The 27,973-nt window shown below is 42.1% G+C and overlaps 1 protein-coding gene across 5 annotated transcripts; it reads right to left on the reverse strand.

The window, feature by feature from the left end:
• Nucleotides 1-37: 37 nt before the first annotated feature.
• SPOP (speckle type BTB/POZ protein) lies at nt 38-27,973 on the reverse strand. 5 transcript variants are annotated; one of them, XM_072111258.1, is made up of 12 exons: nt 27,811-27,973; nt 27,171-27,262; nt 26,865-26,959; nt 25,483-25,613; nt 25,255-25,376; nt 24,102-24,253; nt 23,872-23,999; nt 22,469-22,646; nt 13,941-13,996; nt 12,386-12,508; nt 6,688-6,830; nt 38-5,314 (listed from the first exon to the last, which is right to left on the reverse strand). In XM_072111258.1, exons 4-12 carry the CDS (start codon nt 25,558-25,560, stop codon nt 5,170-5,172), a joined length of 1,125 nt encoding a protein of 374 aa, XP_071967359.1. In that variant the 5' UTR covers nt 25,561-25,613; nt 26,865-26,959; nt 27,171-27,262; nt 27,811-27,973; the 3' UTR covers nt 38-5,169. The 5 variants fall into 5 exon arrangements, with proteins under 5 accessions (XP_071967359.1, XP_071967358.1, XP_071967360.1 ...); XM_072111257.1 differs by lacking the exon at nt 27,811-27,973 and adding an exon at nt 27,351-27,676; XM_072111259.1 differs by lacking the exon at nt 27,171-27,262.

A 27,973-nucleotide genomic window follows, 5' to 3' on the forward strand; every position in this document is an offset into this window, starting at 1 on the left:
AAGAGATGAATTAACTAGAACAGTGATGATGCCCATATTACTGCCAGAGCGTTCTTCTAGGCAAATTCAGTTTATTTCATTGCAATGAGCTACATGTATCAGAGACAAAATGGAGGAAATGGAAGCAATTCTCATTGTAGGGTTCCCATCTCTGCAGGTTACAATAACTCTCAGACTTACAGCATCCATTTCACAGTCATATGTACACTGATCCTTTGGGTTTGGATAATTCATGTACCACACTGTAAGGTCACCAACATTCCTCTAAAAATGAAAGTGCATGTCCACTGTCGATCATTTGTCAAAACTTCTGTGCCAATTTGCTTTTTAGCTACACCTACAGTGTGCAGGTTCTGTTCCTTTATGTTTTAGAGCACCATTACCGAACCCCCCCCCCCCCCCCGCAAACCATGGAGCTAAAACTTCAAAAATTCTAGCTTCCTGCAGCCACCACTAGGTGGAGCTTATGGACTTCTTGCACATACTGGTAATATATAGTTCAATACTATTCAGCAAACTCTAGCTGCCCCTCCTGGTAGTCCCAGGAATAACATCATTATATTACAATGGCAAATGCTGAGGCACAGAATAGGGGGGTTTGGAGGGGGGTGTAAATGTTTTAGAGGATTTTCTGCTTTTGGGCCTCTCATCCACAAACTTAAGTGGTGGTCATTAACTTATAACTCAAAAGTACAATTGAACACAAGATCCTTAGTTATACAGTGGGATGGAAAGTATTTAGTCAGCCACTAATTATGGAAGTTCTCCTATGTAAAAAGATGAGAGGCCTGTAAGTGATATTATAGGTAGATCCTCAACTATGAGAGACAAATCACATAGTCTGATTTTTAAAGAATTTATTTGCAAATTATGGTATCAGGAAATTTTGAGTGCAAACCCCCTTCCATTAGAAAGGGCATTGAAGATGAAACATGGCAGAGTCTTTCAGCATGACAATGACCCCAAGCAGACCACCAGGGCAATGAAGGATTGGCTGGTAAGAAGCATTTGAAGGTCCTGGAGCGGCCTAGTCAGTCTCCAGCTCTCAACCCCATACAAAACCTTTGGGAGGGAATTGAAGTCTGTGTTGCAAAGTCACTGCTGTAGAGGAGATCTGCATGGAGGAACTTTTGTTATTGACCAAATACTTATTTTCCACCATAGTTTGCAAATAAATTCTTTCAAAAACAAAATCAGACAATGTGATTTTCTGGTTTTATTTTCACATTTACGGTAACTTTTTTTCCTCCACTGTATATCTGAGAAAATTGCCTTTCTCCAGTTTAAATCTCATCCTCTCTTCTTCCATCCAAAATTTGTCTTTGTAATTTAAAATCTCTGCGGCATTCCTTCTTGCTAGCAAGAAGAAAAATTCACCAGAATTGTCATTACATAGAAGCTCTATGAAAACAGAAGCAAGGACTGGCATCAGCTAGATCTCCTCCTCCATGTAACAGGGGGTATACAATAGGTCACATCAGTGTATAACCAAATTCTTCAAATCCCTCTTGCTGGGAAAAGAGAATTCACATGGTTTACTCACTCACATGATCTTTTTTGCCTGAGCCCTGTGTTTCAATGAAGGACGTACGTGGCTACGGTGGGGACTTTCTGTGTCAAGGTGGCACCAGGAAGAAGGTACTGACACGTACCCATTGAGTGGCAGAATGAAAGGCATCGTAAAGGTGAAGAAAATACTTCAATATGAGATTAAAAAAAATATTCTACAAATAAGAATTAGTGTGAGAAATTTGGGTCCGAAATGAAGAAAAAAAAAAAAAAAAAAAGATTTAAAAGGGGTTTTCCAATGGACGCAAATTAGGCCCTATCCATGGGATAGGGCAGTGGTGGCGAACCTATGGCACTGGTGCCAGAGGCGGCACTTAGAGCCCTCTCTGTGGGCACCCAGGCCATCACCCCAGAATGGAGTTCACCAGACAGAACTCAAAGAATCTTCCTGCAGAACCTTCCTACAATGATAGGCGTCTTTAGGAGGCTGAACGATTGAAAGTTGTCAAAGAACATGGAGAAATAAATTGCTGTGCTGGAACTTTGCAATAAATAAGCGGCTTTTGTTTGAAATTTGGGCACTCAGCCTCTAAAAGGTTTGCCATCACTGGGATAGGGTCTAATTTGCTGATCACTAGGGGTCTCAGCGATGACAGCCTCACAGATCACAAAAACCCCTTGTTGTTCCGTCAGACTGCTGCACATGGCCATTCTACTCCATTGATCTCTATGGAAGTGATGGATATCGCTTAGCATAGCCACCCTCGGACCCCTCGTTTCCCTGATCTGTGGAGGTGTCATCACTAAGACCCCCATAACAGCAAGTTATGCCCTATCCCGTGCATAGGGCCCAACTTGTATTTGTGGGAAACCCCTTTAAGGAAAGTTTGTGCACCCACATCATTCTGCCTATGCCTTCTCAAGAAGAAAACAGATGTACCAACAGGATTGTGTCCTGCCCCTGGCCACAAAAAAATAATTTTTTTTTTAATACAATGTCATGACATTTTATCTACAGATCGCTGGGAAACAGGGAAGGTACAACTGGAAAGCTTATATAGATTCCTGATCATTCACGATCTGGTAGATTCCCTTTAAATGGACTCCATAACCAGATTTTACCCCACTAGCCGCCCGCTCAGATTGGGTATGAAATGTCCTTTTTAGAATTCCCTCTTGTATGTGACATCTTGCCTTTTTACCAATTAAAAATCTCATCCAAAGTCAAGTGAAAATGAGCAGAAACATGCTTTTGGTGTCATATTAAAAGATAAAAGTCTCATTAACTCACATTAGGCTCCTGGTTCTATGAATTACATAACTAGAGATACAGGTAGTTAATCACAAAAGATCATTTTCCTCAGCTCATATTTTCAACTACCGTATAAAGTAGAATATAAGCCGGGATTTTCAGCACAAAAAAATGCCCTGAAAAAATAAATAAATAACTCAGCTTATACTCTATAAAAAAAAAAAAATCTGTACTTACCTTTCGGACGCCCCCGCCCCGCAGGTCCTCTTCTTTCTTGCGATGCTCCAGCTTCGTATCCCAGCGCACTGCCATTGCACACACCATGACATCATAGAGTGTGGGCAGCCATCGGCAAGAAAGAAGAGGACCTGCAGAGTTAGTTTTTTTTTTTTGGTTATAATCTGGGCATACCCGGGGCAGGGAGCAGGCTATATATTAGGGGGCACAGGCTGGCTGTATACTGGAGGCACCGATTTGGCAAGTTCTGTGCAGCGCTGCGTAATCAGTGTGTGCTATATGAACAAAGAATTATTATTTTTATGAGGTTACTGGCTATATACTAGGGGTAGGGGCTGCAGTTTATATACTAAGGGGGCATGGGCAGGCTGGCTAGCTATATACAGCATGGATGCTGTGACCAATGCATTTCCCACCTTAGGCTTCTATAATAAAATTGACTATTAAAATTAGGTAACTCAGCTTATACTCAAGTATATACAGTATGTCTATAATTGCCCGTATTTCCATTTCTATAGATACAGAGTCTCATGCGATCTGAAAAATAATATTCTTATCTTCAATATGACAATAGCATGTTTCCAAGTGCTATAGGATACGAGAGACGGGTGTTTGAAGTGACATTTCCCATGCAGCCGCTAAACTTGACTCATCACAGCAAAGTATTCTCTGCTCATTTTCACATGACTTTGGAGAAGATGTTTTATAGGTAAAACAGGCAAGTTTCTAAATACAAAAAAAAGGGGAATTCTAGAGTATTTCCTATTCTCCCTAAGGGGGCAGGCAGTTTAATGGGGTTAAATCTGGTGACAGGTTCCCTTTAAAAATCCTAAGGTTAAAATCCTATCGCTAGGACGCTAAAATGTCCAAAGTAAAACGCCCAATCTAGACATTTCTTTACATCGGTTGTCACCTGCTTACAATGAATAGTGAAATCCTTAAACTCAAGGTGGAAAGGTTTTGCAGCTGTAAGCAAATCTAGGGCAAACACTCTACTCCCAAGATGCCAGCACAGAATACATAACTGCATGAATACAAATTCACAAGAAAAGGAATATTCTTTGCACATATGGAAGAAAAACAGACCACTTTGAAGACATACCCACAAGTTTTGCCGTTTTCCATCCATCCGGTGGTGAGATAAGCCTAGTGACGGGCAGATTTAATGCAACAGTACTCTCTTTAGATGGAATGCGTTTTAAGGATAGTGATGCACAATACAAAATAGGAATTATTTATGGTCTGCAAAAACAAAAGGTTTCTACTGGCTTTGAAGCATCATTGGCTGAGCCTCACAACGTAACATACTCCTGCAGGTGCGAGGGCAGGGGCAAGGTCAAAGCAAAGAAAGTAACACTACAGTCATGTCACAGTCTGTGGTTCTGACTGCTGGATTCAGCACCTCAATGCCAGCCTTACCCTCATAAAGGCCAGTACAGCCCAAAATTAATCTTCCTAATCCATGACCATAGAACTGCATATATCTTTGTTATATAATCATTTCTATATGAAGGCGCATATTGATCCCAATTAATATTCGTATTTCACAAGTGTCATAAGATATGGGCAAACATGCGAGGAGTTCATGAAATGAGGACCTAAAAGGAGAGGCTGGATCCAGCAACTTCACCACAGACTGACCTGTCAGTAATACCGAATTCGGGAGATGCAATTATAGTGAGGAGATTTTCTAATGTAATGGAACGGTATTAAAAGCAAAATTAAAAAGCTTTTGGTTTGGGGAAAAAAAGCAAGCCCCTGCACTGTCCGGAAAAAAAACAAACAAACAAAAAAAAACCCTGGGTGGGTGGAAGGGGCAGCTGTGGAAAGCTCGCAGTCTCAGCCCTTGAACGTCACTACTCAAAAAGTCCTCCACAGAGGTCGGAAACTTCTCTCCGCCCCTATAAATTAAGGAAAGGTTCCAGCAGGGATACACACCCGCAGGGAGGGCAAGTCTGTTTATGCTCCCTGCTCCTCACAGGATACGGGAGACAGAAGGCTCAGTCTGGCCACGTGGCAAAGGAGAGTAGGGTGGCAACACACACAATGTCGGGGAGGTAAAGATAGAAACCTCCTCTCTCAGCCCCTCCCCCACCAATGTCTCTCAAGCGATGAGGAAGAGGAGAGAGCGGCTCCAGATCCAGAGAGGATTATCTGTACAAGAGCGCCTCCTAAGATTGCTTCAGGCGCTTGCGAGGAGGGCCCAGGAAGGGGCACTGCGCAGAAGCCAGGGAACGGTATGCTTCTGCCACCAGGTGCGGGTGAGAGACCACCATCGACTTCCATCCTGAAGTCTCCATCACATCAGACGCATGGCTGCAGGAAATGGAAGGACAAATATGTAAGATGGATTGCCTACAGAGGACTTGCAAGCCCTTAGAAAGTGCACAAAGTCCTTAGGTTTTTACAAGGGAAATACAGTCTTTGTAATGTGTAATAGTAATAGGTTATGGAGGCTCCAATATGAAAAAAGAGAGTTCATTTAAAAGCAATTTCAAGTTTTTTATATGGATATCAGTCTGTGGGGGTCCAACACTCTAGACTTGAATGGGAGTAAAGCAGAATTGTATCCACTAAACAGGGAATGATTCGACCCCCGACACTATACATAGACCATCAATATCAAACACGCAACCCCTTTTAAATCAAAGACCACCATTATAATCATAGATATCATACATTTTTGAGGATTTTTTTAGGCTTTGTTTCCCTTAAGAGTTATACATTTCCTGCACCACCATAAATTTAAAACACTGACTTCCCGCAGCCACCACTAGAGGGAGCTTCCTGCATTTAAAACCAAAGCCATGGGATGTTGTTCAGCTTTTGCAGTTCTTTACTTCCTAATGTCTGGACACCAGAAATGCCTGGTTGGCCGAGTGGGCACTCCAAGATACCAGGAAGTAGATTACATTAGGGACCAAGGTAGTATCTGAACCAAATCTTAATAAAATAGGGACCAATCTTAATAAAAAAAAAAAAAAAAAAAAAAAAAAAGAAGAATAAAAATTTCTCCCCTGAAAACTTCTATGAATGGAATCTGTCATGTTGAAGACATACTGCAGTACTTAACTGTAGTTCAAAAGATTAGGTGGTTAATCCCTAGAGAAGATTTGTCAAAATATAAGAACCTGTTTCGGACGTCTGTCACCATCAGATCACTGGTGCGGCGTTTCCTACTGCTACTTACTAGGAATATACAGTCATATCTGCAGACAGTGTTATAGAGTGGGATTAGCTAAGCATATTGTACATAATTTCTGCTCAACTCCTCCTGCTCTCCATTATGCTGCCTGCATATAGGACACTATGTTCTGCTTCTCCTGCTCCATTACATTCTGCTCAGCTCCTTTTGCTCTCTAGCATGCTGCCCGCAGATAGGACACTATGTACAATCTTCTGGGCTCCTCCTGCTCTATAACATGCTGCCTGCAGATAGGACACCATGTACAATCTTCTGGGCTCCTCCTGCTCTATAACATGCTGCCTGCAGATAGGACACCATGTACAATCTTCTGGGCTCCTCCTGCTCTATAACATGCTGCCTGAAGATTAAGATCATGGGCCGATCATGGTAACAGGTTTCCTTTAGAACAGAAGAGAAGATAGATGATCTCTAAACAGATAATCACACCTGATGATACATATCATATATTGATGATATAATATAAAAAGAAGAAAAAACTCACTAGTTGATGAAGTCCACGGCCTGAGTCTTGAGCTGGTCCGCACTGTGTAGGTCAGCCAGAATCAGAATCTCGGCAGCGTTCTCCACGGACAGATTGCTGCACAGAGCCTCCTCACACATCACCTTCAGACGTTCCAGAGCGTACTGCGGGTAGAAGGAAACATTTACACAAACCTCACAGCATGTCAAGGCCTCAAAACCAATGTTGTTTCTAGGTCAACCTGTGCTGATAGACGATAGCAATGGAATCCCTATACAGAGCTCTCAATCTATTATTTATATCCCCTATGCATAGGATAACAGATCCATGTCTTTATCATTCCTGGTCTCACCACTTGGACCCTCAGCAGTCTCAAGAATTGGGGACACAGAATACCCCGTGTCCATCTATAAAAGAGGCTCCCAGCAACCAGGTCTATCCAGTATATAGGGGGATTTATAGTAATCAGGTCCATTATTTAAACTCCTTACTGTCAGGTGGGTGGTAGTGAGCAGTCTGCTGAAGCCTAGCCCCACCCACATGACAGCAAAGAGCCCTAGAATAATATTGGGTGTTAAAAGTGAACCGAATAGATTGCTTGGAAATTAAAGGGCCAGAGAAAAAGTAGAGCAACTCATTTTAACATATGCAAAAGTTGGAGTTGATAAAGTTTCTGGTAAAAAGCATTTCTCCTTTGAGAACAAATACTCCCACCCCCTGACACTACCCTAAGCACTAGGGGACAAGGCCTATCCCTTTCATGATTATCTGAGCCGACATCTCCTAGGAAGAATATAGAGAGCAGCGAGGAAAGGGAGTAGTTGTAACAAAGTGTTGGGGGAAACAAGAAGTACAGTTTTCTTGTTTTACAGATCACCTGGAGAGCCCATTTTGTTACCGGACAACCCCTTTAAATCAATATTATATATAGCAAAATAAATGCTATGATCAGATCACTATATTTGGGGTAGACTGACATCATAGGAGGACCCATTGTTCAGGCCCTGGATTGCAGGATCTTCAAAAGCTGCAGCTAGGGTCCCCTCTAGAGCGAAGCTTTACAAATTCTTGAACACAAAAACCAAAAACAATTGTCTTGGTCAATTTCCCCTCTGTCCCTGCATGTGCCTCCGTGTGTATATACCTCTATCCACTTTACAGTGTGTACAGCATCTCGATGGCCTTCTAAAGCCGGCTGGAAGTCTTCTCCTGGAAGAGCTGTAATTACTACAACTTTGTTGCATTATTGGCAGGGCCGCTAAACCAGTCTGTAGCTGAAATTTATTCCCTTTTACGATCACTCCTCTTATTTATAACCCCTTGGCATCAAAGACATAACGCCTCTCGCTTTATTACCCTGCGCTTCAGGATCAATCAGCTACTCACTAAGTGAGATATAAACACAGATATCTTGTGGCGGGATACTTCCGCCATCTACGTGTGCTGCTTGTAACCGGGCAGGCAGATGTAACAGTCTACACTATTATGTGTTGGGTCTTTTGGTTGATGCGGATGCTGAAGAGGGATATCCCTGGGGGTTGGTAGGAGCCTATACCAAGTCAGAAAACATATTGCTCCCTGCTGGTTCAGGCATATGGCTCCTGCCCTGGACTCCTTAACAGACAGGGTGATTGATATTACTAGATAGGAGAAGTCAGTGGATTTCCAGAGGAAAGTAACTACAACTACAAGTATGAGTGTATATGGGGCCCGTGGCTGGATGATGCACGTGACTTACAGTAGTAGTCCCCCCGATCCACTGATGATGCTGGTGTTCTAAAGAAACGTGTCGGAGGGGGGGGGGGGGGTGTTCTAGACAGAATATAAAGGGCATCTACCACCAGGATCCGCACTTCTTTTATCTTTTTATGCCATGGTTTTTAAGAAAAAAAAAAATTTAAAAGTTATGCAAACGAGCATAAGGAGCTCCAGGATCCATAAGTATTAATGGAGCCGCTAAGGCTCATTTGCATAATTTTAAAGCCTTTTCTTTTTAAAAACCATGGCATAAAAAGATTAAAGAAGAGTGGATCCTGCCAGAGGGGGCACACACCAGTTTATCAGTGTGCTTGGTTTACAATCCTTCATCCTGGTGGTAGATGTCCTTTAAAGTGTTATGTTAAGCGTTTGTTTTATTGTAATCGCTGCAGAGTTATACTTGAGAACTGCTGGTCTCAAATACAAATCTTAAAGGCTACCAGCAGTCTCAACTTGGGGTTTTAATTCTTTTTTTCAGATGTTTTTTCAACGTGAAATAAAGGTTAAATTTAAGTTTGAGGCATGACCAAAAGTCTATTTTCTGTCTTTGGACACATTGGAATTGACTTACAGGGCAGGGGGGGAAATGAAATTGGGTTGAGGCACTGTGTCTTATGGAGAGAAAAAAAAAAAAAAACCAACCAAAAGAAGAAAAAAACAAACAAACAAACAAACAACACAAACCATACAGCTGAAATCCACCACAATGACTAAAGTATTACTGCTAACCCCTTAGATGCCCCAGTAAATAGAGGCAACGGTCTCTAAGTGGTTAGACAGAGGTCGAGGTCTCCCTCTACCACGCTCTAAGCACTCCACTACATGGGAGGAGCCAGTAAGATCCCATGGCAGCCATAGGCCCTTAAGCTGGACATTTCATTCGTGTGCGAGGAGGCGGGCCCTGCTGGACATTTCATTCGTGTGCGAGGAGGCGGGCCCTGCTGGACATTTCATTCGTGTGCGAGGAGGCGGGCCCTGCTGGACATTTCATTCGTGTGCGAGGAGGCGGGCCCTGCTGGACATTTCATTCGTGTGCGAGGAGGCGGGCCCTGCTGGACATTTCATTCGTGTGCGAGGAGGCGGGCCCTGCTGGACATTTCATTCGTGTGCGAGGAGGCGGGCCCTGCTGGACATTTCATTCGTGTGCGAGGAGGCGGGCCCTGCTGGACATTTCATTCGTGTGCGAGGAGGCGGGCCCTGCTGGACATTTCATTCGTGTGCGAGGAGGCGGGCCCTGCTGGACATTTCATTCGTGTGCGAGGAGGCGGGCCCTGCTGGACATTTCATTCGTGTGCGAGGAGGCGGGCCCTGCTGGACATTTCATTCGTGAGGGGAGGCGGGCCCTGCTGGACATTTCATTCGTGAGGGGAGGCAGGCCTTTATTACATTTTTTATGTCATGTAATAAGGTGTAAAAGTCTTGTTTTGGACATTTGGGCGCCATTTTCCGCTATGGAGGTCACCGCTGGCAATAATTGTTTTTATATTTTGATAGATCGTCCGTTTTGGGACACGGCGATACCTAAAGGGTTTTAGATTTTTACTTTTTATTATGTTTTATATCAGTTCGAGGCAAGGGGGGGGGGTGATTTGAATTTTTTAATATTTTATTCATTTTTTACACTTTTTTTTTTTTTTTACAATATTTCTTTTTCACTCTCTAGGGTACATTATCCCTAGATGGTCTGATTGTTCCTACCATATACTTCTGTATTGTAGTATATGGCGTTTTTGCATATGATTCATTACAATAAGCCACTGGCTCATTGTAACGAATCTTCAGAAACCATGCAGCCTCGTGTCTGACGAAGACCCAAGGCTGTCATGGCAACCAATCGCCGCCCCTGAAGATGTTCTGGGGAGCAACGATCTCAGGAGAGATGGCGCCGCCATGTATTAAGTGGTGCCGGCGGCTTTGCCGGCGGCATACAAGAGGTTAACACCCGCGATCGCAATATGCAGCAAAGCCCATCTCTGTATGAGGGCCGGTGAGCCCTCTTCATACACCCTTCATAGCTCTGTGGCGGATAAAAAAAAAAAGTTGGGGTACAGCAGGTCCCTGGTTACAAAACGTTTGGGGACCAATGATATAGAGAACCAATCATCCTAAAAATGACATGTCTTAAAGATATCTGTACATCGCTTGAATTGGAGTCCCTGTGGATGGAGAGTCGGATTTGTCCATAAGGGAGAGTCTTTCGGACCTCAATTAGGAAGTGAATGAAGGTCACAGTTTTATAGATGCAGATCCAATCTCTCACTTACACATGCATCATTCTTCTCATCATAACTGTACAATTAAAGGCCTAGTCGCATTAAATCATTGTCCATATACCCGGAGAGAATAAGTTGCCTGATAACATAACCCCTTTAATGCAATTCAGAAAAAACGGAAACAGGAACTTGTGTGGAAACATCTGAAAAGGTAATGTGGTCGAGTTGCCCTTTGCAGCCACTCAGAGGACGGCTCTCATTCTTAAGTGACAGTTTTAGGAATTAAGAGAATCGTTTGGTTGCTACACACAACAGTGTGCATCTTCCGTTGCGCTAGTTAACTCTCCCCCGATGTATTCTGGGTTAGGAAGTAAAAAGCCTTCTCTAATCAGCCTGGCTCTGCCGCCTTAGCTTCCACAGACTCAATAAATGAGAGGTCTATGTAGCAAATCAAACAATAACGCAGTGTCAGATATCACCAGCTATACCCCTGAGGCTGGCGGAGCAGCAAGCCCGGCTGTCTGTTATTTCTGACTGGCGAGATTGTGGAGGATTACGAGCAGGGAGAGGATGAAGAACGTTTCTTCTGCTGTACTTATAAAATGTTTACAAGGAGATGATTCACAAGATGGAAAAAAAAAAACTTGTACTTCAACTTGTGGCTGAATCAGTGAAGATTTGTGCTTGTGGCTTGGATTGTCTTAGTCCAGGAGGATTCAGGTTTATTCTGGACAGGAGTTAACAATTTGATTGAATCTATAACCAGTATAAACCAGCAACACTGCGTACTTATATTACTCACTATCATAGGAGCATATATTACCAGTTTGGAATGAGCGGTAAGTAACAATTGCGCAAAGTTCCTGCATGGAAATCCCCCCCCCCCAAACACAAACATTAAAAGGTTTCGGATGTCAAACGGGATCAACAACAAGGTCTTGATGCTCCAATACCATAAACAGTAATCCGCACTGTGGCTCTGCCCGCTCTACTACCTAGAAGTAACTAGAGTCCAATGTTGGGCAAATTCAGATAACGAAGCGAGAGCCAAGATCCACCTTTACAGTGAACGTTCAAGGATGACTCTTGACACAGGGTGCCATAAAAGGGGCTGTTCACCCATTTGTGTGAAAAACTGTGGATAGGGGATAAGTTGCCAATTGGTGATCACGAGAACAGAGGTCTGTTGTACCCATTAATGAACAGAAGTGTTCAAAACTGTGCCCTGCTCTATTCATCTCTATATGGTGTTGAAGGAGATAGCTTAGCACAATACTTGGCCATCTGAGCAAATTCCATAGACCGTGAATGGAGCGGCATTCATTTGTGAAAATATGTGGACTCCCTTTCTCCCCATCCGTTATCTCCTATTGGGCGTTAAGACAATCCATGTCTCTATTCTTCCCTCATCATTTGTACCTTTCAGGAACCCGACATAGATTGTGCTCCCAAGGTTGCACACATCCTCCATGTACTCCAACCCCTCCTCTCCATGCACAGGGGCATCCAAAATGTGTCCACTCTTACCACGCACTGCCCTACCCCACGTGCATTCATACCCCGGTATTCAGAACGCCCATCTCCCTATACACAAAGGAAAACCATGTTCCTACTGCCCTGCTGTAGGTCTTCTATAACCTGATAGTATACAAGTTCTCTTAATTCCTTGCCTCTGGTTCCCTGTATGCGCCTCAGACCTGATAATTATTCTTCATTAATAAATCTGCTGGTGCTGGGGATTATCGTACCTTGTCTGCAGCAGCCAGAAGATCATCAGCCATCTTGTCAAGGTTGGATGCCTTCCCAGTGTATATAAAACACATCATTTCCTTGAAGACATCTGGTTCTACATCTTTAATCTCCACACGATTCTAGGTTTAAAAAAAAAAAAAAAAACTTGGTAAATATGCCTAATCTTTTTCATGTAGGATCATCCCTCGGTCTTCACGTCATCATCTGTCCAAGTGGATACAAAAAAATCCTGAATATCAAAATAATAGACTGAAACCACAAACTCTACAGCGGGCGGCAGCACACAGCTGCCAGACTGTCCGTATGTACAAGATACCCACCGGCCTCCAGGAACAGCTAATCCCCGATTAATGCTCATATGAGAAGCTGTTAATATAATTTATGGATGTATCTATAGAGCTTTCTGGGTTTGCTGTTACCAATAACATCAAAGGGCACAACTCTAACAACTTAAAGGGAACCTGTCAGAACATATTTCACAAATACTTTTTCTACCTCTAATATTAACTATACAGAGCTGTATATGTCTGTAGTTGAATATTGGCAGACGGTCCCCGAGTACCTGTTCCATATAGCAGCATGTCCTAGCAGTGAGACTTGTCAGTCACGAACAAGGAGGCAGAGCAATGCAAGTACAATTTTATATGCAGGACATTAATATCATCGGACTCACCTCAGCTGAGTTACATACACGTTCACAAACTGATTTTTTCTTAACATTGCAGCCATGGAAAGGAACCATTTAAGGATAAGCGCAATGCTTTTAATTATTTTTTCCTTTATGGAGCATTTATTTTGGTTATTTACATGGCAGGTTCTCTTTAAAAGCATGAGAAGGCTGCTAACAGGGACAATAGCTTACAGAAAACAGTAGCCTTGTTTTATTATTATATACAAAAAAGGGTGAGGTGTTCTCAAAGGGAAAAAAAAGTAATTGTGGCAATAGGGTGAGCAGATTAACACTCGCTTTAAAACAGCACCTATAAAGATAGCAACACCCACAATCACAATATACTGGGATCCTAAATATAACAATAAAATAGCTGCAAGGTTTTGAATACATAGGATACAGTCAACCAATTGTCCTTTGACAGCTACAAGTAATGGTTTTAGCCGTTGTAAACGTGAAAAGCATTTGGCAAGTCACGCGTTCATGAATAGCAACACCATTATTATATACAATCTTCATTTTCTAGTAGCTTTCCCCTCTTGGTCTGTAAATTTGCATCCTTCACTTTGCTGCTGGGTGGAGACCTAGCTGCTGCGACTCCCTGCTCCCCCTTCCCTCTCCATAGAGTTTCTATGTAATCTGACAGCTCAGTGAGCTTATGCTTGGCTAGCAAGCAAGATGGAATTCAGCAGAGATTGCAGAGTGAAAAGCAGATTCAGAGGGAAAGAGAGAGGATAATGCTGGTACATTTTTGTGGCCTTGATTGATAGCGATGAGAACACAGCCTAAAACGTCAGCGATTCAACATGAGGCTTTAATAGGCGGGCAGCCGATAACTAGTATAGAATATAGATAACAAATTGCAAGACACAATACTGTACCTTCTTACTCTCTTCCATCTCATGCTCAAACATTGCGCTGAAGACAGGAGACCGGGCTACGGAAAAGGAAGAGAAAAACAACCAAAATGATCGTCAGCTCCTCATCATCATCCATTACACATTGGACGCACTGACTAAGCTAATTACCATAGGTGCAGTTCTACTTGGCCAAGCATGTCTGTGTATATCTATATTAAGAAAACAGAAGGCTGATGCTTTGCCTGAAGCCAAATTGATGACTCTTATTAGTTGTCCGTGTGAAGCCAGACTGAGAATATTTAATGGCTGCCATCCAAGGCAGCTGAGTGATTGGTTCCGTCATTTGGAAGCGCCAGCCATAATCAGATCCCTGGCTACTATCTCTGTCATCCACACCCACTTCTGAATTACACCATGTTTTAGGAGTTTGATTTTTATTTATTTTTTTTGCTCATACAAATAAAGTTTGAGTGAATGTCATGTAGTTTTAAAGGAAATGACTGTGGTCTATTGATGGCAACATTTAACAAAGAGTAGGCGAAATGTAGGTAGTCAGCGAACAACGGCCACACATGTAACTAAAATAGACATGACCTTTAATGTTAAAGGGGTGTGCCAGGATTTTTTTTTTATTGATGATATATAATTAGGATCAGTAGGATCAGACAACCAGCCCCTGCACAACAAATTGTTAGAGGTCTGAGTCACAGTCTCACAGTCACACCATACACTGTATAGTGGCGGAACTTGGTATTGCAATTCAGCCCCATTCACTTGACTGAGGTACAAACAACGATGATCAGATTCCTAACCAGGTGCTGCCTCAGGTGAAATCGGACTGCCGTTACATGAACCCATATTATATGCCCTGTATAAATATAATGACTGTGGACACACACAGCTATACACAAAGACGCTACTCCAGTCCCAGCACAGCAGCTATTGTACTAATCATTTATAGCAACATCCTATACAGAGTATCACCATATAATGATAGAAATAGGATTCCTTATCACCCCATGTCACAGTCTATGTCTATGCAAATTCTTGTTGAGATGCTGCAGGGAAAATGTAGCCTTCAATGGCATCTATGTAGATGCGATTCATGTCCTGCCGGAGCAAGTTTGCGCCATATTGCGTTTGATTGATGTTTAGACGCACAGTGGGGAGGATCTTGTTCCAATCGAAGATGCGATTATAGGTAAACGCTTGTGATGGGAGCGAGTGAACAAATGTTTTGTTGTAAACGTGTATACGATAGGTAGAGATGTCCCCCTGCTGAACTGGAATTGTGTTTCTAAACAGAATTCAAATGAATCATGTGAATGCGGCCTCAGGTTCCAGCATACAGAGGGTATCCAGAGTATAGAACCCCTCCCCTATGACACACGCACAGAAATAGAAAATCTGGGTGCACGCTAACCAGGGCCGGGCTTGAGGTCCTCCAAAAAATTATATTTTATCAGAAGTATCTGAGAGCAAAACTGCTCTAGTTACCTAAGGCAACCAATCAGAGCTCAGCCTTCATTTCCCCACATCGGTTTATAAAATGGAAGCCATGTTCTGATTTGTTTCAATGGGCAACTAGAACAGTTTTACCTCAGAGACTTCTGATAGATCACCCCTACATAGTCTCAAATTACACATACAGAGCAATGTGTCTCTTCCAGAGACCACTGATAAAACATTGTATACTTTAATTATATAGCTGCCCACCCATAGTTTTCACAAATGATTCATACCAAAATTCTCTTTCCTCATAAAAAAATATTCAAAGTAAATATAAATCCTCTTACAAAATCACCAATTCTGAAATATATTTGAAGAAATAAACAAGACTTCTATGTGATCCATTACCAAGCTTTTTGAGGCTCTAAAATGGTATAGGATCTGTGGATGGAGCTTTGCCATTCAGGATCCTGGGACATCTGGGTGACGGCCTCTATAGGGGTGGGAGAGGAGTGTAGTGACTGTCTCTCTAGCTGTGAATCATTACACTTTACAAGGCCCGGCCGCTGTGACAAGCTCCACATTATCAGTACAGAAGAGAATAAGCTTTCCTCTGCCTGTGTGTCACAGAATATGAAGTCAAGGCTAGGACTATTTGTAGTCTTAAAGGCACACGTTCGCGATGACATTGAACTCTCTGTGTAGATCACTTTTATAATGGTGTTGGCAATGTCATACAGCGAACGTGTTTCAGGGTCATCAGCAATGCTCACAGCAGCGCGTATACAGAGAGGAAAATAACACCGTGATGGCCGACATCAGCGCTTACCGTGACTCATTTCTGAAACTTTGTGAAACCACAAACTGGGATTAAAAACAAGTCGGGAATTTCCTGAGAGAAGAAGTAGCCAGACCACATGTAATAAAGATGTGCAGTCAGGGTACTACAGAAGGGACACTCAACATGGAGGACTCAAAGCAAAACTCAGTAGAACACGGATAATAACGCCTGGCTCCTGTTCTTGTATGTTACCTTTAAATGTTAGTAATGCATATACAATGAAACCACAGATTGGCATTTATTATGTGTCATTTGCTTTATGACAACGTGGTATGTATAAGCTTTGTGCTCTTCTAATTTTCTAAAAACCAAATAAAAATAAAGTTATATAATCCCCTCTACCATCTTAAGGTTGTTCTTCATGGCCAATCTTACTCTACATTGTCTGCAAACATCTACAAAAGGCTTCCCCATGGTAGGTCCTCTATGAGGTCCTCTATGAGGTCCTGATGCACTAATAACCATGTAATGTTAATGGGACCCCCTCAGCAGCTTTTACCCCACTAAACTACTAGTTCCTTTATGTAGGATATGAATCTTTTATGTTATGTCTCAACCTAAAATTGAATATTTTGTCTGAGATGAGCCAGGTTTGGAGGCTGCAGAAGGAAAGTCACTTCAAAGACTCATGTATTATGTTATATGTATCTAGAAATTAAATTTATGTCATATTAATGATATCCTTCGGATCTGTTTAGGAGTGTGGATACAGAACCAAAGATACAGGCAATTTTAGACACAGATAAAGATCCAGATGACTGTGGTAATCTTCTTATATTTCTTATCCATAGCCTCCTTTTTTCTAAAATCAACATTTGAAATTATGCAAATGAGCACGAGGGGCTCCTGGGGTGTTATCAGTGGGCCTCCGTGCTGCAGCTTCACATGCTGTTCCCTCAGGCCTTCCGACCTCCCTCTGCCTGATGTAATCTCACATAATGGTAGGGGAAAGTGCTCTGCACAGTGTAACACCCCACACAGAGCGCGCCCGACTCATTAGCATAATTTTTAAAGTTGATTTTATAAGGAAGGAGGCCATGGATAACAAATTTAAGAAAGTTACCACAGTAACCACAGTGATCACATTGCCTGGATCTATGAGTAAGTGTCCTTGGTTTATCATGCATTTTGATGGTAGATTTCCTTTAAAAAGACATCTGCTGCCAGGATCAAGGATTGTAAACCAAGCACACTTAAATGCAGGTTCTGCTCTTCTCTAGGCTTCTTATGCCCTTGATATTAAAAAAAAAAAAGACAACTTTAAAAAAGTATGCAAATGAACCTGAGGGGCTCCGAGTTCCAAAGCTGTTAATGTAGCTTGGAGCTCCTCAGGCTAATTTGCCTTATTTTTAAAGCCTATTTTTGTTAAAACAAGGGAAAAAGAAGCTAAAAGTAGAGCAGATCCTGCCAGATGAAGGATACATTTGCATGTAAGTGTGCTTGGTTTACAGTCCTTGATCCTTGTGGTGTCTTTTTAAAGGAAATCTACAATCACACACTAGCATGTAAGTGTGCTTGGTTTACAGTCCGAAGTATGATAAATAACCTGCTAAATGTTGAAATGGGATCAACTGGAATTACGCCCTACTATCAGGAGATCAAAAGGACACCCACAGCCAACACTCCTTATTTTAGTAGGGAGGGCCTGGGCAACTTTAACTGCCCCAACAGGCAGTTCCATATCCAACAGATATTTCTGCCATTCCCTCTGAGAATATGGCTTTAATCATCTTCCCGTTACTGTATGGGTCTTAATTTTCTATATATTTTTAAATGTATTCACCTTCTCCACAATGAAGACAATAACCATATAAAGTATAGGCCTTATGTAATATGCTAATCGCTTACATTCCCACATTTCATGACAATTCTCTCCATAAAAGTGACTAAAGCACCAGCTGCAAACTGCTTAGGATTTCAATAAAAGTGATAGTTTTATGGCATAAAGCGCTGATACACAGGTGCAACATAATACAGCTCCAGGAACAACATTCAATAGGATTCTTTTGGTCCAAGAAGATTTCTATGAGAATGTACAAAACCAATATATATCTGTACTGCCCATCTAAATATTCGGATTCTTTTGAACATGAGAACAGCGCCACTTTGTTCTATTGTCAGCAACTGGTAGTGCAGCTCTGTCGCTTAACAGCTTGTTCAGAGCATGAAAAATCTGTTGATCATTGTAGAATTGTAAGAACCTATTGAACTTACTTCTTTCTCACATACACCTGAGACCCCCCCCCCCCCATAGGGCATATGGCTAGGGATTGACAAGCCTTTTCACTAGAACAAACTTAAGCCGTAATATTCTTTGTTTCCGAGGCAGAAGATATGACACAGGTGGTAAAACCGCTCTGCCAACACTTTCCTTTCGTTATTCCCCCTGGATCAAAACCCAAGAGGAAAACTGAGAAAACACTTCAAACACAAACATTCACAAAATTAAAAAAAAAAACAAAACACACCTTCTGCTATTACAATATATGCAAACGAGCAGCCAATCACCTTAGTTGCAAGCAGTAGCAGTTATAAGGAACATAATAATGAACATAATACTGCATTAGTATCTACACATGTCATTCTGGAGACCAGAAAAGCTGGGTGACCGGTGGTCTAGAGATGCCATGGATTCCACACTGATAAGGGCTCAGCTTTTATATAACATAGTCAATAAGGTGGAGAAACAACCATCATGTTGAACCTGTAGTGTTGATCTAGTGGATGGCAGAAAGTTAAAACACTTAAAAGGGAACCTGATAACAGATTTTACCCCACTAAACTACCAGCTCCTTTCAGGTAGGGTATGAAATGCCCATTCTAGAGTTCCCTCTTCTATGTAAAATCTCAACCTTTTATAAATTTTATCCAAAGCAATGGGAAAATGAGCAGAAAATTTTCAAGCATAGAGACTACAGGTGGAGGGTCAGATGCCCCTATTATCTTTGCTTCTGTAGTATATGCATCCTTGCTTCTGATGTCATGTATAGCAGTAGATAGGAGTCTACCCTCTCAGATCACAGGTTTGTGGTTCTGTTAGTTACAGTATGGGAGATACCGGCATTCAAAGACATAGCTGGAAAGTTTTCTAGGTACTACAGAACTGAAGATAGAAGAGTCAATTTTTGGGGCTGCCCCAATCTTCGGTTCTCTAGTACCTAGAAGCAAGCTTTTGGTGTCAGATTGCTTCTGGAATCTACAGAGCAGGAGACACAGGATGTTAAAGTAATAGATGGGAACTGGATCTTTATTTGCAGCTTACATTTCCAACTATGAATGTATCATCCATTCTGTAGCTAACAAAACAACACACCAGTGATATGAAAGTTTGGATCTATAGTATGACTTAAAAGCTAAGTTGTAGGTACTATAGAACCAAAGATAGGGACGTCTGAAGTCACTCTCTTCCAGTAGTCTCTTAACGCTGCTCCTCTCAGGCAAATTATGACTCTTCCTGCTCTTTTTTAACTGAAGATTTTTAAACCAGGTGAGATTTCACATAAAAGAGGGAATTCTAGAAAAAACATGTTTTAAACTGATCCAATGCTCAGTGAAAACAAAAAGGTCAGGTACCAAATTTTTTTCAATGGAAAAAACTGAAGTGTGAAAAAGCCCATTGAAATGAATGGCTCAGTAAGACATCAGTGAAAAATCACTGAAGCCAGGAAGAGAAAACCAATCTGTAGGCGTCCATAAGCCAAAATAGCTTCAGTGATAAATCAGATTTAAAAAAAAAAAAAAAAAACCTAATGTGAAAGAGCCCCAAGTGGTCTTGCTTTTGGTCTAATCTGCATGAGACTACTGCCAATGTGAATCCCCCCTTAGAATAGATGGGACAAGGAAACTGGAACTAAGATTGTCAATGTTTTCTGCACTCACCTTCGTTTGCATGCATTCTCTTACATGTTATTGGCACTTAATGATTGATATGCTGTGGATACCGAGGGTGCGGTCACACATGGCGCTAGAGTGGCATTTACAAGCAAGCGCTCAGGGGCAGGCCTGGGCCCGATGGCATATGTGTTTCCAGTTAAACATACGTGATCAGTAACCAGAACCCAGTGTCTTGTACTGTATAAAATACAAGACACAGTGTGCTGGTTTACATGGCAACGCATATGTGATCGGACTGACTTAGCCACGGGTGCTTGCATTGCGTTTGGAAACACAGCGAAAGCGCCATGTGTGAACGCACCCTAATCCTTTTTACACATCACGTGGATGGGATAAGCTGCCTGCGATCTCAGTGTAGTTGCTGCGCGTTATCTGTAAATATGACACCCGCCTTAAAGGGGTTATTCCCAAAATCAGACATTTGTTTTACGGCTTTTGCAATGGATACAGCATCTGTCCCACCAGGCAAACAGGTGTAGGCCCATAAGTAGTCATCTTTATGCTTATGAATATGACTAATGATTATTAAATACTGCTTATCCCTTATCAATAGATAACATGGATTGCTGTTTGAAGGCCGCTCCTCTAGGGCTGAGCAATCAAATAAATTGATATGACCGATCTGTCCATTTAAAGCAAACCTGTCCCAATGGCCGGAAGGCAGGGTAATCCTACTAAAGAATGAAAGATGGGGGGGAGGGGGGGGAGTTAACATGAGGTTGGCTTGATCCGATTTGAAAAACTGGGGAGGAGATAAGGATGGAACTGGGGGTTCATCCCTCAGCTTCTTGCCTTGTTGGGATTTGGGAAAACAGATATTACCAATTAGATTGAAAGTAATCATGTTTAACAAATATGATTGTTTGATTGTATGATTTAAAATGAGATTTAGAGGTCTGTGCTCTACTCATTTTTATGAGACTGCTGAAAACATCCAAGCCCAGCGCCATCTATGGCAGCTCCATATAGAGTTTAATGGGGTAATAGTGCGGCTGCGCACCCAGCACAGTGTTCAGATGTGACACCTCTAGTGAAAGGTGGGGTCAGAGCACCAGCCATCTCTACATGTACATATTGCTCACATTTAACCATTATTTGGTCATCATTGGGTTGTTTTCTACCATCACCACCTACATGGAATTTGTATACCGCACCCTTGAGGCTGTGAGGTTTCCACCCACAGTCTAAAAAATGCTTGTAGGTCAAACGGCTTCACTTGAAATTGGCCCCGGGCTGTGTGCGAGTTTGTGCACACCAAAGATCAGAAGCTGCAGCAAGGCTGTGTCGACCATGAACCTACATATAGTAGTTACTATCTAGTCTGACTGCTACACAAGGTGTAGTTATAGGTCACCCAGGCACCGTAGAAAGTTGGGTGACAAAACTCATAATTAAATTACTTTACTTCGTTTGTAAAGGGACATTTATGCCCCCCCCCCCTTTCCCCATTGTAACATTGTCACCTCCAGATTATTGCTGGTAATAAATTCTAAGTCTAAACAATGGATGATATTTTGATACTTTTTAAAGCTGTTATTTGAAAGAAGAACAAAGCAGAGAATCTGAGACCTTGCCACCACTTCTATCAGTAAATCTAGCACTTCTCTGGAATAATTTAGCACTGCACAGATTTAACTAAAAGAAACGTGGGCCAATCAGACACCAGGACAAATTTGGAGCATTCTGGATATCTACTTTAGAAGGGAGATGTCCCCTCTGTATCTTCCCATATACATCCACACACAGGTATGAAAGGTAATGCTATCCAGCCTACCCTTGAGCTTAAGTGGTGAATATAATATTGCAGGAATAAAACTCTTCTCCATCATATGCTGCGTTCAACAAAACATCTTTTGGTTGATTCAAAGTCTAAGAAATCTATTTATGGAAGAGATTAATGGCCACTAGATATCAAGTATAGCTTATTTAGGGCCAATAAGTCAGCCGATAATTATAAGATCATCATCCAATGTCTATGTGTACCTAAAAGGGGAGTTTCAGTAAAAATGAGCCTCCCATCTCTCATAGATACAAGTCCCATTAGTAAATTCTAAGAACTCTGATTTCCAGGGAAAAAGTCATGACCATCTTAAACTGCTGTTTCTAGATCATAATGGTCCACTCAACTCACTGGTGTCAGATTTCTTAAGACACCTCTATGCAGTGGAAAAGGGGTATACAACTTCTAAAGGGCTCTTTGTGACAAAATAAATCACTTGTAAAAATAGATTTTTTTTTGTATACCTTCTGTAAATTTAATATACCAGCTGTTCTTTAAAGCTGAACTGTAGACAGTGCAGATTTTATATACTGTCTATACTATATAAGTCACAGACATGACAGAAAGCATTTGCAGTAGACAGACCTGCAAGGATGGCTTTGTGTGCCTGAAATTCTTGACCGGCCACACACAGGCAGCAGTCTGTGAAGCGAGAGTTCTCCCATAAGCCTCCGAGCTCATCAGCAAGGCGACACTCTGGTACTTTAACCATGTTCATTGTGTTCTGCCCGGAAATGTTTACAGAGTCCTGAACCACGCTGACCTAGGGAACAAGACACACAGGTTACTAACTGATCCCATCAGCTCTTGGGAGAAGGTTACTACAGAAAAAAACACACCAATCACTAAAAGGATACATTCAGGCTGTGGCAAGAATAAAACAACTTTATAAGGTATTAAAACGCCAGGCTGACATATCGTTGGTACTGATACCTATACATTGTAACAAACCATCAGCACTGGAGAAATTCTTGGCTGCCTTGTACACATGATCTAGTGCAGTGATGGCGAACCTATGGCACGGGTGCCAGAGGTGGCACTCAGAGCCATTTCTTTGGGCACTCAGACCATGGGTCCAGGCAGAGTTCACCAAATAGGACCTAATCCACCTCCAGTCCCAGGCAACTTAAGAGATGCTGCTCTCAGCGCTGTTTATATGCAACATTTCATTGTCTGTTTGGAACTGCGGGAAAAGCGAAAAGGTGTTGACAGAACTGCATTATCTTTGGAGGCCATCCTACTGGACCCACCATTCTTTATCTACAGAGAGACCCTGTAAAAAAGTTACAACCAGAGTCTGCATTTGCGTTCCTTCTTTCAACTGTATTGGTAGCCTCAGGTGGTTGATACGATTGAAAGATGTGGAACAGGCAGCAATAAGTTACTGCTTAAAATGCCACGTTGGCACTTCACGGTAAATAAGTGGATATTGGTTGCAGTTTGGGCACTCGGTCTCTAGAAGGTTCGCCATCACTGATCTAGTGGATTGTCTATAATGTATCCACTTTACCAATTGTCAGTTCTAAGTAGGTTTCAGCCAGTATACATAAAAATAGGTTTTCCGATTTATCAACAACAAAAAAAGATACTGAAAATATTGAGGATTTGATATATAAGAATATCACAGAACTTCATTTCAGGCAATTTACCATCAAATTCAGGCATGATAAACCAAGACCACTGGTAATAGATCCAGGACTGTGGTAATCTTCTTGCATTCGTTATCCATCGTCTCCTTCCTTCTAAAATCAACTATTAACATTATGCTAATGAGCGAGAAGGGCTCAGGGTTGTTAACACACCCGTAATCTCACTGCAGCAGAGGAAGCTTCAGCACAAAGCGACAACAGTGACAGGGATAGAACAGTGCAATTTGTAACTCCAAACCAGATCTGTGGTTGCTTTAGTGTTCAAATTCCCTTTAACAGGTCACCTTTCAAGTGAAAGGAGCCCCAACATAAATGATTGAGCCTATTACAATTATATACCTCACAAAATAGTGTCAATTTGTCATCCGGAAGCAAACCATTAGCCTCATCAAGTAGGAAATCTCGACGGATGAACTTCTTAAAACCCCAGTCCTTCCCTTGGACGAAGCGATATGCACGCTGACTCTCTGAAAAAAAAAAAAAAAAAAAAAAAAAAAAGACATTAAGATGGCATAAAGATCAGGAAAGAATGACATGAAAGCAGAACAGGACAAAAAAAAAATACATACCCATCGCCTTGGTCTCTTCCCCCTTGGCATTGAGGATGGAAAATTTAAATTTGGCGCGCACCTCACTCTTTGGACAACTGACTAGCAGCAGATAAAGAGACAAATAGTCCTTACTCTCTTCATCCAAACCTTTAGGATTAACTCGTAGGCACCTGCATATAACAGGAAAACACAAGATAACATTATCCTCAAGATCTCCAATAATACTTGTCTATACAGTATTTAACAAATACCACTTCATCCTGCCATCATGACAATGCCCAGGTTAGACCCCAATAGTGACAAATTGATGATCCTTAGGGCATTTCTTCACTATTAGAGGGTTTATTTCTATGCGAGCCATTAACTGTTTTGTAGATACAGGTGTCACATTTAAGACCCACAGCTGTCTCCAAAATCGTTCCATCTCAAGAGGACGATGCACAGAAAGCATGTAGGATATCTCCATTCACCTCTATATAGGTGCTGAGATAGCCGAGCAGGGAGTCTCTACTATTCTCCCTGAAGAGAGTCATGTAACACAGGCACTTTACTTATGGACTGAGGTAGCAAGACGGGTGTCATTTTCATGATTGAAACTCCCTAGTATATTGCAGATTAACCCCTTTGACACAAGTTTTCGATGTGTATCTACACCAACTATAGGGAACTGTGCAAAGAGACTTAAAACTTTTTCTGAAAAAATAATTTTTTGCCAATCCTTCCACAAGTTTAACATCATATTTATGGATAATTTTCTTAATGGTCCGCTTACCCTGTAAATGTGTTTTCCCACCGTGGGGCCAATAATCCAGAAATAAGCACACATTAGGTCCTAAATACAATTTATAGCAAGTACTGGATCAACTCTGTGCTTTTCTACCAACAATGTGGAGGCTACTGATCGTCACTGGGGTGGGTCTCTCACCAACTTAAATCCATAGGTAATCAAAGATGACTGGCAAATAATTCCCTTGAATTCCATCTGTTACTGAACTACAGGCTGTCATAAAACAATCTCTGTCTATTCAAGGTTGGTAACCGAAGTCCTAAGTCAGAAGGTTTTTGATTTTGAAGTTAGTGATTCAAATATTACTTATTGTAGGTAATTGCTATGCATAAACTTCTCAAATGCCGGTTAGTTTGACTAAGTTGCCAAGAGCCAGGCTCTTACCATTTTAGTTTATCATTGGCTCCTGAGGAGAACGTGGAGCTTTTTATCACCTCGCCCATTTCCTCTCTGCAAAAGCTGAAATTGTTGATTGTCCACATGTATGAAAACTTCACGACTTTTATCTGTGGCAAGACAGAAGATAACAACAGTCTCGGTTATGAAGAGGAGATGACATCTGAAATTAAGTTAATTGTATTTTTTTTTTCAATACAGAACATGATGACTTACCTGAGTATAACACCAGCTTTCAGCCACGGGACCACTGGACATCTCAGCCGGGGGAGGGGGACTTGGAACTCGCGACATCGCCAGCTTGATAGCGTTTGCAAAGCGGAGGAAGGAGCCCGAGGGGCCTTCTCCTGACAGAAAGAAATATATTACATTTAGGAATAATTCACATACTGATACTGAATATATGTGATAACAAAGGGTGCATAGCGCTTCTCATGCTTACAAGTTCCTATTAAATCCTACAAAACAAACAGGATGATAGTAGCACATTCTATCACATAATACCAAAGGCACCATATTGCAGAGGCCAGAAAGATATTTCCACCATAAAAAGTGATGCCATTTACATAGGTTAGTGGGAACAACCTCTGGAGTCACTGGTGGTCCCAACATAAATATTGAGCTAGATGGGTCCCGAGGGATAACAGAATTGTGGACTGGCGCTTTCTTCGTATTAGTTCACACAACAAAGTGTGTTAACCAGAAAGGTTTCTTTATTGATAAAAAAATATTGCGACACGTTTCTGCTCTGGACCGGGGTCCCGGTATTATGGTAATGTATTTAAAGCTCTGGCACTACCTTTTACGTTATGCCTGACAAAGGCTCCGGTCCGAGCAGAAACGCTTCGCAATAATTTTTTATCAATAAAGAAACCTTTCTGGTTAACACATGAGGTTGCGCTTCTCCTTGTGTTCCCTATCTTCACAGGGTAGCTCGGGGTTTCCTAGAGTCCCCCTCTCCAGGCATTTTTGACCCAACATAAATATTAAAATATATATCTGAAGGTATATAGAACCCTCAATATGCTACGGGGTTCCTATGGATGTCCTTTGATTCCAGTGCAGTGTAGTGATAAAAATTAGTGGAATCAATGTACCTGTGCGTGTTCAGCCCATGTGATCTCTGGCCAATCATAGCCATGGCTAGTTGGCCCGGATTGGATGTTCGTCCACCAATCCGGCAATATATCCAGGTCACACGGGCCAATCCCAAATGGAAACCTCGGGTCCACTCATCTCTAGTGGAGAGAAGGGAGGCCACCAATTTGCATAACTAGTCCTCACTGCCCAAATAAAGCAATCAGAAACTTAAAAAATACAGCACAAAGAACCACTGTGACTTCATTTAAGGTATCAGTATTGATCCCAAACCTGAGAGTTCTCAGATACTCAAGAATTTTTCAAAACATTCTAATAATGCAAAACACAATTGCAAGTTCTGGTGTGAGATAACAAGGTAAGGTTCTACAACTTCAGGTACAAAGGCTCAATATCTGTACCCACAGAAATTTTCTCCAATGTATTTTGAGTGAGAACTTCCAGTTTTTGACATTTTGTTGATGACATATTCATCCCCTTTAAATCTCACCCTACCTTACCTTACAATACTGTAGAAAAAACGCAAAGCAGCCACTGTAAAAGCAGGTGTCCTACTGACGATTAAATTCCAACTCAAATCCTCAATGATGGGAACCTTGGAAACAAAAAGCGAATCAGATATTAAAATGAGTTGTGGATGTGCACAATACAGGTGTCCTTCAAATAACTGCTCATTGCAGCAGACTACATATAGGTTGGGGGAGGTTTTACACATCTCGTGTGAATAGGATGTGTCGCAGGCGCCATTCTAATATATATCGTACAGATCAGTGATGTACAAACAAAAATAAGGGAAGAAAAGTTACATTTGCAGATGGATAAGTGCGTCCTCGGGGTTCGTACAGGTCTCTTGGTGACTACTATGCAGATTCACGTGGCGCCAGGTACCACAAATCACCTACAGATGTAAACAGACGAGCATGCAGATGTGTAATACGCTATATACCGTGGCCTAGAGACACACACAGACACACACAGCACTGTACCTCTCCTATGTCACTATACACAGATACAAGCACAGGAAGTAAGATTCAGCTGTCAGTTCCTGGTTCGTAGCCCCTCCCCCTCAGGTTCCCAGGGGCCCCTGTGTACTCCCCTTCCAGATACGCGGTACCAATACCCGAGTAACAGACAGCACCCCCTAGTGTCCACTGCTAAGGGTCCCCTAGAACGTCAACAGCCAGAGCAGCTCATAATGTGGCAGCATATGGGGACCCAGGAATGCTCACTATCTAGCAAGAGAGAAACCCTGCAGAGCCGCACGGCGCAGGCGTAAGCCGATAGCCCTAAAGCGCATGCGCATGGGGCGAATCGCCGTTTCCTCCATATGGGCAATAGCAGACGCCACGCAAGCGCAGTGCAAGCTAAATCGCGCATGCGTTATGTCGTACAAAAAGGAGGGGGTGACAGCACATGCGCGTTACACGATCATTAGCAGCGACCTACCAGTTGCTCAGTTACTTATTCGCAGATGTAGTTGCCTCAGCTAGCGCGAGCGGCCAGCACCGGGCGGCGGCCAGAGGCCGTGAAAGGATCGTTGTCCGCACAGCTGGGATACAGCACGCCACACATAATAGAACAGACGTGGCTGACCAGTGACGTCATCGCG

Source organism: Engystomops pustulosus, chromosome 6 (assembly GCF_040894005.1).
Source record: "Engystomops pustulosus chromosome 6, aEngPut4.maternal, whole genome shotgun sequence".
Classification (NCBI taxonomy): Eukaryota; Metazoa; Chordata; class Amphibia; order Anura; family Leptodactylidae; genus Engystomops; species Engystomops pustulosus.

Bases quoted from the DNA above. Each gene is read 5' to 3' on its own strand.
- SPOP (XM_072111259.1), bottom strand. From the start codon at position 25,560: ATGTCGCGAGTTCCAAGTCCCCCTCCCCCGGCTGAGATGTCCAGTGGT. The intron at 24,254-25,254 runs GTAAGAGCCTGG...TGTTATATGCAG, and splicing joins GCCAATGATAAACTAAAATG to GTGCCTACGAGTTAATCCTA. The intron at 13,997-22,468 runs GTCTGTCTACTG...CCTTTTCCGTAG, and splicing joins ACACAAAGCCATCCTTGCAG to CCCGGTCTCCTGTCTTCAGC.